General features: G+C 37.1%; 1 protein-coding gene across 12 annotated transcripts in view; it reads left to right on the top strand.

Moving 5' to 3' along the window:
* SDCCAG8 (serologically defined colon cancer antigen 8) overlaps positions 1-15075 on the top strand; it is a 250651-nt gene that overhangs the window by 44656 nt on the left and 190920 nt on the right. For all 12 annotated transcript variants that reach the window (XR_002336127.1, XM_021064173.1, XM_021064174.1 and 9 more), the window contains 2 exons: positions 1324-1388; positions 3889-4077. Coding sequence is in view for 11 of the 12 variants with exons in the window: in XM_021064173.1 (XP_020919832.1) it covers positions 1324-1388; positions 3889-4077 (254 nt within the window). In the remaining variant the exon portion in view is untranslated. The remainder of the gene's footprint in view (positions 1-1323; positions 1389-3888; positions 4078-15075) is intronic.

The following is a 15075-nucleotide window of genomic DNA, read 5'->3' on the forward strand; positions in this document are numbered from 1 at the left end:
AGGCTGGAGGTCCAATTGGAGGTATAGCCTCCAGCCTATGCCACAGCCACAGCAATTTGGAATCTGAGCCACGTCTGTGACCTACACCACAGCTCATGGTAGTGCCAGGTCCTTAACCCACTGAGCAAGGCCAGGGATCGAACCCGCATCCTCATGGATGTTAGTCGGGCTCTCTAATTGTGAGATACAACAGGAACTCCATACATGAGTTCTTTATACTAAGTAAAAGTCTTCATGTATTTGTTCTTCTCACTGGCTACCCTTACTTAATCAGCCCCTCTCTATAGTCACTCTTCCATCTAGCATTTTGCCGTCTACTGATACTAACTGCATGCTTTCTCTAGTCTCTGTATCTTTTACTCTATTGGAAATTACACTTCAAGTCTTAGCATCTCCTCCAATGAAGCCTTTTCTACTTCTGTTCAGCTGAATTACAAGTTCCTGCTTCTCTGATTTCATTTTATCTTTTGTATTCTTCCTTAGACCAAATTATATCTAATTGAAATTGTTCTACTTCGTCTTAGACTATAAGCTGCTGAAGGCCAGAGGCATCTTCATCTTAGATACCCAGTAAATATTTATTGAATTAGGAGTTCCTGTCATAGCTCAATGGTTAATGAACCTGACTGGTATCCATGAGGACACGGGTTCGATCCCTGGCCTTGCTTAGCAGGTTAAGGATCCAGCATTGCCATGAGCTGTGGTGTAGATGACAGATGCAGCTCGGATCCTGTGGTGCTATGGTGTAGGCCAGCAGCTGTAGCTCTGATTCAACCCCTAGCCTGGAAACCTCCATATGCTGCGGGTGCGGCCCTCAAAAGACAAAAAGACCAAAAAAAAAAAAACTTTATTAAAGTAATATCTAGGTATCAGCAGAGGCTTGTATATTGTATAGCAGTTAAGTCTATCATCCTGTGATTTATAACTTTCCTTTTATCATTCATCCAGAACATCATATTTTTGGTATGTCAGCCGTGCAGCAATCACAGTGGGGAATTCCAGGAAGATTTGATCCTTGCCTTCACAGACCTTACATTTTATAATTCATTTTTCCCAGAGTCACACTTTAAAAAGAGCTCTTGCATGCAATTTTGAAAACAAAATTTTCATTAGTAATCACTATTTTATGACTTGGTAGTCCTTCGCAGGCTTTCATTCAATAAACATAGAATATTTGGGATGGACTAGGTAAAGTGTTTGCAGAAAGGACACATTTATTTTTCTCTTGGGTTAAAAGAAAAAAATGAATTTAATATTAATAATTAAAATTTGCTTATAAAACGCAGGGTATAGAGAAAATGTATATTTCTTTCTTTTCTAAAGGAGAGACTAAAACTTACTTATGAAGAAAAGAGTGAAATCCTGGAATCTCAATTGAGGTTTTTGAGGTAAAGTATTATTCATTTATAGTCAAAACCATAATGATCTTAAAAATATATTTGATGTTTGCTGGAATGCCAGTTTTAGTCAATATAGGAATTACTTGATGATATTTTATATGCAGCATATGAAATTTCCTCAAATTAATAAAGAATAAGGGGGCATAAAATTATCAAGTCCTTTTTATAATCCCATCTCAAAGAACTGTGAGCTAAATTACAATTTTTTCCCTTCATCAGTTTTATAGTATTTGTTTCCTCATGGTAAAAAGAATCAGTAATTATGCTTATAGAAGTTATGCTTTTAAGGAGTTCCTGTCATGGCTCAGTAGTTAACGAATCTGACTGTCATCTATGAGGATGCAGGCTGATCCCTGGCCTTGCTCAGTGGGTTAAGGATCTGGCGCTGACGTGAGCTGTGGTGTAGGTCACAGACGTGCCTTGGATGCTGCATTGCTGTGGCTGTGGTACAGGCCAGCAGCTATAGCTCTGATTGGACCCCTAGCCTGGAAACCTCCATATGCCTTGGGTGCAGCCCTAAAAAGCAAAAAAAAAAAAAAAAAAAAAAGTATGCATTTAAAATAAAATAGTATAAATAAAGCACTCTAATTTTCAAATTACAAGCAAGTATTTTTTCCTAAATTTTTTCACCTAAATTTAAAATTACAATGATAATATAATATTTTGCGTGTTTGTATACATGATGAATTTTAGTATACATGAGTTTTTACGTACTTTTTGATATATTTTCAAAAATCCCAGTAAAACCTATGTATATATAGATTAATCATTAGTGATTGATTTGTCATGTATTGAGTAGGAAAAGATAAAGGAATTAATTTTTTATTAATGGTTAATTTAAATAATAGTAATGAAGCATTTTCTTTTTACTCTTTATTTTTTAAATTTTATTTATTTATTTTTTTTGTCTTTTAAGGGCCACACCTGCAGCTTATGGAGGTTCCCAGTCTAGGAGTCAAATCAGAGGTTTAGCACCTGGCCTGTGCCACAGCCACAGCAATGCGGGATCTGAGCCGCATCTGCGACCTACAGCGCAGCTCATGGCAATGCTAGATACTTAACCCCCTGAGTGAGGCCAAGGGTTGAACCTGTGTCCTCATGGATGCTAGTCAGATTCGTTTCCACTGAGCCACAATGGGAACTCCTCTTTATTTAAAAAAAAAAAAATTTTAGGGCCACATCTGCAGCATGAATCAGAGCTGCAACTCCTGGCCTACACCCCAGCCATAGCAACACAGGATCCTAACTGCAACTGTGACCTACACCCCAACTCACAGTAACAATCCGCTGATCGAGGCCAGGGATTGAACCCGCATCCTCATGGATACTAGTTGGGTTCTTACCCCACTGAGCCATTATGGGAATTCCATGAAGTATTTTCAAATAAAATAACCTTTAAAGTACTTTTTATGATATTATTTTAATTAGCCCAATTTGCAATCAAATTTAAAGTCTTCCAGCCATAAATTTTCTAGAGACATAGTCTAATACTAAGAACCAGAGCTCATGGCTTTCATTGCACATGTTATTGTTCACTTATGTATATATTTTTATGCTTTTCATACTTGATCCTGATTAGTTTTAAGATTTTCTCTAGAGAGTTTTACTTTTCCATGAAGAAACCCAAACTTTAAAAAGATGGTCTATTTTTTTCTCTCTTGCTTTGTCATATTTTTCTTTCTTTTTTTTTTTTTTTTTTTTGCTTTTTTTTTTTTTTTTTTTTTTTTGCTTTTAGGACCTCACCCGAGGCATATGGAAGTTCCCAAGCTAGGGGTCAAATTGGAGCTGCAATTGCCAGCCTACGCCACAGCCACAGCAAAGCCAGACCCGAGCCACATCTGTGACCTACACCACAGCTCAGGGCAATGCTGGATCCTTAACCCACTGAGTGGGGCCAGGGATCAAACCTGCGTTCTCATGGATACTGGTCGGGTTGGTTACCACTGAGCCACAACGGGATCTCCTTAGATAATTTTTGAAGGTTTTGTTTTTGTATTTTTAATGAAGAAAAATGGACAGTAATAAATTACTCATGCATATAATCCATGTCCTTTATGTGATTTTTACTGTGTTCTTTACAAATCTTAAGTTGTTAACATTTGAAATAGGGTATTCCCCTCAAAGCAAGAATATCAGGTTATGTTGCCCCAGCACTTTATTAAGAGAAACCACTTAGGGTTGGTATTTGGAGTTTTTGCTTTGTGTAGATGGGATTCTGTGTAAAAAGAGCCAGTATCGGAGGCAGACTAATCTGTTGTAAAATCTTACAACAACCTGGGCTAATGATTTAATATGTTCGAGTCTCGTTTTATTCAAAGTGTCAATTAAGATAATCACACATCTCAGGGTTGTGGTAAACATTAGTAAGCTATGTAAAGCACCTCATAAGGTAAACACCAGAAAATAATAGTTGTTATCCCTATGATTTAGAAGTAGTGTACTTTTACCTGGCTGTCTGCTGGAACATTTTTTTCCCCCTTCTTTTTAGGAAAGAGTTAGCTGAATCGCAGAAAGATTGTGAAGATCTTAAAGAGCGATTAAAGCACAAAGAGTCTCTTCTTGCAGCTAATGTTTCTCACCGTGTTGGTGGTCTTTGTTTGAAGTGTGCTCAGCATGAAGCTGTTCTTTCTCAAACCCACAGTAATGTGCACATACAGACCATTGAAAGACTGACTAAGTAAGTACACTCCTGGATGCAGAGGCTTTGGCAACATGGAAAATCCTGTCTTTAAAGGGGCATTATAGGGAGTTCCCATCGTGGCACAGCAGAAATGAATACGACTAGTATCCATAGGATGCTGGTTCGAACCCTGGCTTTGCTTAAAGGGTTAAGGATCCGGCTTTGCCGTGAGCTGTGCTGTAGGTCGCAGACACAGCTCGGATCCCATGTTGCTGTCACTGTGCTTTAGGCTGGTAGCTGCAGCTCCAATTGGGCCCCTCGCCTGGGAACTTCCATATGCTGCAGGTGTGGCCCTAAAAAGACAAATATAAATAAATAAAGGAGTATTAGAGTTTTTTTTAACCTCATGCTAAATCACATGTGATTAATGTTAAGCTTCAAATGAGATGTGTTTTAAAAGTTTCCTTTATCGGAGTTCCCGTCCTGGCGCAGTGGTTAACGAATCCGACTAGGAACCATGAGGTTGCGGGTTCGGTCCCTGCCCTTGCTCAGTGGGTTAACAATCCGGCGTTGCCGTGAGCTGTGGTGTAGGTTGCAGATGCGGCTCGGATCCCGCGTTGCTATGGCTCTGGCGTAGGCCTGTGGCTACAGCTCCGATTAGACCCCTAGCGTGGGAAACTCCATATGCCGCGGGAGCGGCCCAAGAAATAGCAAAAAGACCAAAAAAAAAAAAAAAAAAAAAAGGTTCCTTTATCGTAGCTTTCTTCAAGACAGAATTGGTAGATTCTGGCAACTGTGTGTAACTGTGTCATTTTGGACCAGCAATTTTATCTTTCTTGGTTTTAGTGTCACCTGGAAACAAGGGAGTTGAAGCAGATAAGCTTCATAATTCAGTTCATTTCTATGACCTTGTACTTGCAAACCCAGTGCTATTCATAACAAAACCGAGTTTGAGAGGAATTCTTTCCATTTTGCTCTGTCTTGGATTTTCCTGCTGCAGTATGGGTAAGGTGAATCTTTATCAAGTCTTTACCCTGTGCCTCTTGTGAAGAATATTATGAGCACCCTGGGAGAAGGACCCTCTGTATCTCATTATTAATAGGGGGTTGGGAATTTCTGTCGAGGCTCAGCAGAAATGAACCTGAGTAGTATTCATGAGGACGCAGTTCAATCCCTGGCCTCAGTGAGTTAAGGGTCCGGCGTTGCTGTGAGCTGTGGTATAGGTTGCGACACGCCTCAGATCCCATGTTGCTATGGTATAGGCCGGCAGCTGCAGCTCCGATGGGACCCCTAGCCTGGGAACTTCCATATGCCATACACGTGGCTCTAAAAAAATAAAATAAAAACGTAGTCTCTCTTAATCTTAGTAAAGCATTGGTAAGGTAAATACATCACCCTCATTTTACAACTAAGGAAACCAAGGCTCAGAGAAATTCAAAATTTGCCTGTTTATATTGAAAAAAATGAATGGAATCATATTTCACAAAAGTAAATTCAAGATAGTTTAAAGACCTTGGTATGACTCTAGACTACAAATGTATGAAAAGAAAATATAGAAAAATGTCTTTATGGCCTTGGGCTAATCAAAGTTCTGAGCATAAAGAGGAAAGCCAAGGTATAAAGGGAACAAAAGATACATTGGACTCCAAAAACTTCCTTATGATACATTATTACAAACTAAATTAAAAAATGGGAAATCCTTTACATTTTATATAACAAAAATGTTGGTACAATGTATAAATAATTTGCTTTGAGACAAACTGCTCAGTTGCCAAGTAGATGTATAATATGAATTGGTGAGCAATAAAAGAGGAAGATAGTGTATAAGTAGATATTCATTCTTTTGCTTTAAGTTGATATGTAGTTGACCCACAGTCCTGTTAGTTCCAGGTGTACAACATAATGATTTGATAATTCAATACATTACAAAATGATCACATAAATGTGGTTATATCCGTCACTGTTTAAAATTATTGACTATATTGACAGTATTATTGACTGCATTCTCCATGCTGTACATTTCATCCTTTTGACTCATTTACTTTGTAACTGTAAGGTTGTAGCTCTTGAGCTCACTCACTATGTTACTCCTTCTTCCAAACCTTTCCCTCTGGTAACCATCTGTTTGTTCTTCATGAGTCTGTTTCTTGTTTTATTAACATTTGTTCATTTGTTTTATTTTTCAGATTCCACATAAAAGTGAAATCTCTCTCTGATTTATTTCATTTAGATAACAGTCTCTAAGTCTATCCATGTTGTTGCAGATGGCAAGATTTCATTCCTTTGTATGACTAATGTTTCATTGTTTTTATGTATGTATATACACACTTACATCATATCCTCTTTATCCATTCATCTATTGATGGCTATGTAGGTTGCTTCCGTATCCTGCCTATTGGAAATAATGCTGCAGTGAATACATCTTTTTGAATTTCTGGTTTTGTATTCTTCTGAAAAATACCCAGAAGTAGAATTGTTGAATGGTATGGCAGTTCTATTTTTAATTTTTTGAGGAACTTATATCCTGTTTTACCTACAGGCTTACCCATTTACATTCCCGCCAACAGTGCTCTAGATTTGCCTTTTCCACATCCTCACCAACACTTGCTATTTGTTGTCATTTTGATGTGAACCATTCTGACAGGTGTGAGGTGCTATCATATTGTGATTTTGATTTGCATTTCCCTGATGATTAGTGATGCTGGGCATCTTATGTGTCTGTTGGATAGCTGTGTATCTTCTTTGGAAACATGTCTCCGGGTCCCCTCCCCAGTTTTTAATCAGGCTATTTTTTTTTTTTTTAATGTATGTTGAGTTTATTGAGTTCTTTGGATATTTACCCCTTATCAGATATATCATTTGGGTATTAACCCCCTAATCAGGTATACCATTTCAAATATCTTCTTCCATTTAGTATGCTGCCTTTTCATTTTGTCAGTAGTGTCCTTCACTGTGTAGAAATGTTTAACTTTGATGTAGTCACACTCGTTTAAAAACATTTTTTTTGGTTTTGTTTCCATTGTGAGGAGATACATCCAAAAAATATTGCTAAGACCCACAACAAAGAGCATATTGCCTAGGTTTTCTTCTAGGAGTTTTATGATTTCAGATCTTACATTTCAGTCTTTGATCCATTTTCAGCTTATTTTTGTATATGATACGAAAAAGTAGTTCAGTTCAACTCTTTGCATGTAGCTAGCTGTCCAGGTTTACTAATACCATTTACTGAATAGGCTTTTCCCTATTTTATGTTTTGCATTTTTTTGCCATAAATTGACCATATAAGTAGCGATTTATTTCTGGGCTCTCTATTCTGCTCCATTGGCCTGTGTGTGCATTTTCCCTCCCTCCTTCCTTCCCTCCCTCCCTCCCTCCCTCCCTTCCTTCTTTCCTTCCTTCCTTCCTTCCTTTCTTTCTTTTTCGCCACCCCACAGCATATGGAGCTCCTGGGCCAGGGATCAGATCTTAGCTGCAGCTGCAACCCAAGCCACAGCCATGGCAATGCTGGATCCTTAACCCACTGAGCCAGGTCAGGGATCAAACCTGCATCCTAGCACTCCCAAGATACCACTCATCCCATTGTGTCACAGCAGGAGCTCCTGTGTGTACATTTTTTTGTGCCAGTATCATATTGTATTTTATTAAAGAAATGTTTTATTTATTTACTTATTTTTTTTCTGTTTTGGCTGCCCAATGGCGTATGGAGTTCCTGGGGCTATGTTCCTATGGCACAGTTATTCCCTAAGCTGCAGCTGTGGAAATGCTGGATCCTTAACTACTGCGCAGGCCTGGGATCAAACCTGTGTCTCAGAGCTCCCAAGAAAGATGCCACCACCAGTCCTTTTGGTGGGAACTCCAGGAATGTTTTGTTTTTATTTCTATTTATTTATTCATTTGGCCATGGACTATAGCAACTCAATATGGGATCTCAGTTCCCAGACCTGGGATTGAACCAGGGCTACAGTATTGAAAGCACTGAGTCCTAACCACTAGGCTGCCAGGGAACTCCCCATGTTGTTTTGATTACTGTAGCTTTGTAGTATAGTTTAAAATCGGGGAGTGTGATACCTTTAGCCATGCTCCTCTTTCTCAATATTGTTTTGGCTATTTAGGGTCTTCTGTATTTCCATACAAATTTTAGAATTACTTTCCTGGTTCTGTGAAAAATACCATTGGTGTTTTTATAGGGATTGCATTGAATTCTGTAGAATCTTGGGTACTATGGACATTTTAACAGTATTAATTCTTCCAGTCCATGACCATGGGCTATGTTTACATTTGTTTCTGTCTTCTTCAATTTGTTTCATTAATGTTTCTTATAGTTTTACAATTACATGTCTTTTACCTCCTTAGGTGGATTTATTTCTGGGTATTTTATTCCTTTTGATGCAATGAGAAATTGTATTGTTTTCTTAATTTCTCTTTCTGGTGGTTCATTAGTATATAGAAATATAGCAGACCTCTGTATGTTAATTTTATATCCTGCAACTTTATTAAATTCATTGATGGCTAGTGGTTTTTTGGTGACATCTTGAGGATTTTCTGTGTGTAGTATCATGTCATCTGCAAACAGTGACAATTTTACTTCTTCCTTTCCAGTGTGGATTTCTTTTCTTTTTCTGATGGCTATAACTAGAACTTCTAATACTATGCTTAATAAAAGTGCTGATAGTGGGAATCCTTGTCTTATTCTTAGAGGAAATGCTTTCTGCTTTTCACCATTGAGTATGATGCCCCCTGTGGGCTTATCATATATTGCCCTTATTATATTGAAGTTTGTTCCCTCTAATCATATTTTCTGGAGGAGGTGTTATAAGTGAATGTTGAATTGTGTCAAAATTTTTCTGGAGTTCTCTTGTAGTGTAGTGGTTAAGGATCCAGCACTGTCACTGTAGTGGCCTGGGTCACTGCTGTGGCATGGATTTGATCTTTGGGCTTGGAACTTAACTGTGCCGCAGGCACAGCCAGAAAATAAAGCTTTTTCTTTTTCTGTATCTATTGGATCATCATATAGTTTTTATTCTTCAACTTATTAATATGGTGTATCACATTGATTAATTTGCAGATATTGAAAAATCCTTACATCTTGGGATATATCCAATTTGATCATGGTGTGTAATCTTTTTAATGTATTGTCAGATTTGGTTTGCTAGTGTTTCCTTGAGGATTTTTGCATCTAGGTTCATCAGTGATATTGGTCTATAATTTTATTTTTTTGTAGTGTCTTTGGTTTTGATATCAGGGTGATGCTAGCCTCATAAAATGGGTTTGGAAGAGTTCCTTCCTCTATAGTCTTTTGGAATAATTTGAGAAGGATAGGTATTAACTCTTCTCTAAATGTTTGTTAGGATTCACCTGTGAAGCCATCTGGCTCTTGACTCTTGTTGAGTTTTTTTTTTTTTTTTTAATTATTGATTCAATTTCATGTCTAGTAATTGTTCTGTTCATATTTTCTATTTCTTCCTGGGTCAGTCTTGAGAGATTGTGTATTTCTGGGAATTTTTCCATTTCTCCTATGTTGTCCATTTTATTGGTATAATATTATTCATAGTAATCTTTTATGATCCTTTGAGTTTCTGTGGTGTCAGTTATAACTTCTCCTTTTTCATTTCTGATTTTATTGATTTGAGTCCTCTCGCTTTTCTTTTTTTTTTTTTTTTTTTTTTTTTTTTTTTTTTTTTTTTTTTTTCTTTTTTTGTCTTTCTGTCTTTTGTTGTTGTTGTTGTTGCTATTTCTTGGGCCGCTCCCGCGGCATATGGAGGTTCCCAGGCTAGGGGTCGAATCGGAGCTGTAGCCACCGGCCTACACCAGAGCCACAGCAACGCGGGATCCGAGCCGCGTCTGCAACCTACACCACAGCTCACGGCAATGCCGGATCGTCAACCCACTGAGCAAGGGCAGGGACCGAACCCGCAACCTCATGGTTCCTAGTCGGATTCGTTAACCACTGCGCCACGATGGGAACTCCTCGCTTTTCTTGATGAGTCTGGCTAAGGTTTACCAATTTTGTTTATCTTTTTAAAGAACCAGTTTTTGGTTTCATTGATCTTTTCTATTGTTGTTTTAGTTTCTATTTCATTTATTTCTACTCTGATCTTTATGATTTCGTTCCTTCTACTAATTCAGGCATTGTTTGTTCTTTTTCTGCTACATTTAGGTGTAAGGTTAGGTTGTTTTGAGATTTTTATTGTTTCCTGAAGTAAACTTGTATTGTTATAAACTTCTCTCTTAGAATTGTTTTTGCTGCATGCCATAGATTTTGGATCATTGTGTTTTCCTTCTTATTTGTCTACAGGTACTTTTTTATTTCTTCTTCGATTTCTTCAGTGGCCCATTGGTTGGTTTTAGCATACTGTTTAGCTGCCATGTGTTTGTGTTTTTTATAGTTTCTTTTTTTTTTTTTTTTCTTGTAGGTGCTTTCCAGTCTTATAGACTAGAAAAAGTGGTTGGAAAAGATGCTAGATATGATTTCAGTTTTCTTAAATTTACAAACTTTGTTTCATGGCCTAGTATTGGATCTGTCCTGGAGAATGTTTCATGTGTGCTTGAAATGAATGTGTAGTCCGCTGTTTTTGGATGAAATGTTCTATATTAAGTTATTTGGTCTAATGTGTCATTCAAGGCCGGTGCTTTCTTACTGATTTTTCTGTTTGGATGATCTGTCCATTGGTGTGAGTGGGATGTTAATGGCCCAAGTATTATTGTGCTACTGTCAATGTCTACCTTTGTATTTTCTAATTTTAGGTGCTCCTGTGTTGAGTGCATATATAGTTATAATTATTTATATATATCTTCTTATATATCTTCTTTGATCATTGTATAATGTCCTGTTTTGTTTCTTATTGCACTTTTTCTTTTAACGTCTACTTTGTCTAATAAAAGTATTGCAACTCCAGGTTTGTTTTGATTTCCATTTGCATGCAATACCTTTTTCCATCCCCTCACTTTCAATCTGTGTGTATCTTTAGATACGAAGTGAGTCTCTTGTGGGCAGCCCATATGCGGGTCTTGTTTTTGTATCCATTCAGCCACTCTTTGTCTTTACATAGGAGCATTTGGTCCATTTACCTTTAAAGTAATTAATGATAGGTCTGCACTCATTGCTCTTTTGTTCATTGTTTTAGGGTTGTTCTTGAAGTTCAGTTTTGTTCCTTCTTCTTTTCAATTTTGGCTTTTATGACTATTTTTAGTTTTTTGTTTGTATTTCTTTATCTTTTGCGTATGTATGTAAATCTATTATATATTTTTGGTTTGTGGTTACCATGACTTTTGTATGTTGTATATGTATTTTGTACATATATGATTATTTTAAGTTGTGGCCTTTTCTACTTAGAGAAGTCCTATTAAAATTTCTTGTAAAGCAGCTATTGTGGTACTAAATGCTTTTAGCTTTTGATTGTCTGTAAAAATTTTGATTTGTCCATCAAATCTGAATGATAGACATGCTGGATAGAATATTCTTGGAGGTTTTTCTCTTTCATCACTTTAAGTTTATCAATACCTTATGGCTTGCAGAGTTTCTGATGAAAAATCAGCTCTATCCCTTGTAAGTAATTGTTATTTTTCCCTTGGCACTCTAGATAGTCTCTTTATCTTTAATTTCATTATTTTAATTACAAAACATCTTGGTGTGGTCCCTTTTGGGTTGACCCCGTTTCGGACTCTATACTTCCTGGACCTGGCTGCCTGTTTCCTTTCCCAGGTTACGGAATTTTTCAGCTATTATGTCTGCAAATATGTTCTCTGCCCCTTCCTCTTACCCTTCTCCTTTAGAACTCCTGTAATGTGAATGTTAGTACATCTAATCTTGTCTCAGCAGTCTCTTCGTCTATCCTCATTAAATTCTTATTTTCTTTTTTACTGTTCATCTTGGGTGATTTACACTATTCTGTCTTCCAGTTTGCTGATCATTCCTATGTATTATCTAACCTACTGTTGTTTCCTTCTAGTGTATTTTCAAATTTCAGGTATCTATTCTTCAGCTCTGTTTGGTTCTCTTTGTATTTTCTAACTTTTTGTTAAATGTCTTTCTGGGTTCATCCAATTTTCTCACAAATTCATTGTGCATCTTTATGATCATTACCTTGAACTCTTTATTGGAGACCGCTTATCTCCTCTGCTTTACATAGTTCTTCTGAAGTTTTACCTTATTTGAAAAGTTACTCATTCTGTAATTATCCAGAGAAATACCATTTTCAAAATGCCAGCTATCAAATTGGTGAAAATTAAAGAAGACTCATGGTCTCAAGAATTGGTGAGCCTAACAAAACAAAACAAAAAAGAATTGGTGAGCCTATGAATAAGTGTATATTTTCATACCTTGCTGGTGGAACTATAAATTGACACTAGGTTGGGGGCTAATTTATCATTCTTAATTCATATTTAAATTATGTGTTAAATATTTTAAAATCTACCCTAGAGGATGTGTGTGTGTGTACATAATGAGGCATTTGTAGGAAATTCTTTTTGCAGCATTACTTGTAATGGTGTTGTGATATTGTGATGTAATAAGAAATACATATTTTGGTGTGCATCTCCAGTTCCTGTCATAGGGGTGTTATAACCCCTGTATTTCCACAAGTGGTAAAAAATCAATAGGTGCATATTTTGTTATAAAACTTGGGTTTTGTCCCTTGTTTCTGAAATAGCTGTTCCAGTCACTCCTGGGTTTATGTTAATTAGATGACTTTTGGAAATCCACTAAAGATGGGGGTTCTGGCTGCCACAGAAATCATCCATTTGATTAGAAAACTGGTATTTTCAGCTTCTACTCTCCATCCTTTAGGGAGAGGAGGGGCTGGAGATTAAGGGTAGTCAACAATGGTGAATGATTTTATCAATCATGCCTGTGAAACCGCCATTAAAAACCCTAAACGGTGGAGTTTAGCGAGTTTCTGGGTGGTTCAACACACTGAGGTGCTGGAGGGTGGCACTCCTAGACAGGGCACGGAAGCTCCACACCCCTCCCCATACCTTGCCCTAGACATTTTTTCCTGTTTATCTGTTCGTGAATTGTATCTTTTATAATAAATGGACAGTAGTAAGGAAAGAACTTTCCTCACTGTCTGTGAGCTATTCTAATAAATGTTTAATCCTGGAAGGGGTCGTGGGAAACCAAGGTTTATGGCCAGTTATCAGAGATGCAGGAGACAACCTGGGACTTGAAATTGGCACCTAAAGTGGAGGGCAGTCTTAGGGGACTGAGTCTTAACCTGTGGGATCTGTGCCAACTCCAGGCAGTTATTGTCAGAATTGAGTTAGTATCCACCAAGAATTAGACAGTTACCATGTGTGGAAAACCTACACAGTTGCTATCAGAAGTGTTATAAGTATAGAAACTGAGTGTAGAAAAAACAAGACATTTTCCTTTTACTTATGAACAACCTAACTATCTTCAAAGAAAAATATCTAAAATATAGTTTAGATAATCTATGAAATTTTATGCATAATCAAAAAAAAAGAACGAAGTAGATTTATATGTATCATTGTGGGACTAAGCTCCAAAACATGTTGCTGATGGAAAAAATAAAAGATGAAAAAGGCATACTTCATATGAAACTATTTGTATTCTTTTCAAGGGCCATTTGCAACCTTACTATATATTTTCTCTGGGTTCATACTTGTGCATAGAAAAGGGTGTGAAAGAATAAGAACACAGTATTTAACAGTGATTACCACAGGAGAGGTAGAAGAAAGCACTGCAATCAAAAGTATGTGTCAAATAGGTCTCTAACCACATTGGCAATGAATTTATTATAAGGAGAACATAATGAAAAATTAACTTTAAAACAAAAAAAATATTCAGAGTCATGCAGCTAAAAAGAATAGTCTAAGATAAAACTAAGTCTAACAAAACCAATCAACAAATAAAAAAACGGGTTTTTTTTCCCCCTACTGTATTGCATGTTCTAGGTCATGAGAAAAATATTGTAAAAGGAAGCTACAGTGTTTACATTGATTCTAAGTCTGTCAGTCATTTAGAAATTAGATTCTTGCTCAGTTATATATTCCTTTGTCTCTATTCTAAATTTCAGCTCTTTGCCTCTTAATGTCAGCCTTCTTAGTTCAGTTTTCTGCTTTGTCAGCATGTCATTGGCTCATGTTCTACTTTAATAACAGTATACAGTGGAAGGTTTCTGCTTTTATTGTCAATGAAAATCGTTGTCTATATGATTCCCCGTTGCCTTGGCTAGTTCAATTTCTTTTAGCTTACTCATGCAGGATGCTGGATATTGAGTGTTATCTTGACTCTGAAGAGTGACCAAAACTTTTTAAGTTTGGATTTCTAGTTTTAAGCACAATTAGAAGCCTGAACCCTCAATGAACTTTATCATAGTATTTCCTGAATGACTCTAATGTGGAATTTTAAAAAGTTATATCCCAAATGTGATAAATCAAAAGAATTTCCTGGTCTCTGTTCAAAATGTTGTATTGTGGGAGTTCCTCTTGTGGCTCAGCAGGTTACGAAACCAACTAATATCTATGAGGTTATGGGTTTGATCCCTGGCCTCACTCAGTGAGTTAAGGATCCTGTGTTGCTGTGAGCTGTGGTGTAGGTCATAGACCCAGCTCGGATCCTATGTTACTGTGGCTGTGGTGTGGGCCGGCAGCTGAGCTGCAATTCAACCCCTAGCCTGGGAACTTCCTATGCTGCTGGTGTAGCCCTGAAAAGAAAAAAAAAGTGTTGTATCATCACACCAGTTTTAAGCTATTTTGTTGATCTTTTAGCTTACTAATGACACAAGAGTGACTTGGGCTTTTGAAAAGGAGGGAATCAGGCACAATTTGGAGACCAGACTGCCTGTGTGTTAGCGGTATTGTGTTAGGATCCTTGAGACTTTTTGAAGAGAACACTTAACAACTATTGAGTATGTTGAATATATATTAAAAGTTGATTTTAATTCCTTATGGTATTTTTTTTATTTCTGCCCTTCACTCAGGCCTCATTATGTCATGAAGTGGGTAAGAACAACAGTAACCTCTCTTTCTTTCTTAAGGGTCAAAATACCTTTGAATGGGAATCAGGATGGAACTAGTTTATGTTAAATTCCTGTC

The sequence above is a fragment of the Sus scrofa genome, chromosome 10 (assembly GCF_000003025.6).
Source record: "Sus scrofa isolate TJ Tabasco breed Duroc chromosome 10, Sscrofa11.1, whole genome shotgun sequence".
NCBI lineage: Eukaryota > Metazoa > Chordata > Mammalia > Artiodactyla > Suidae > Sus > Sus scrofa.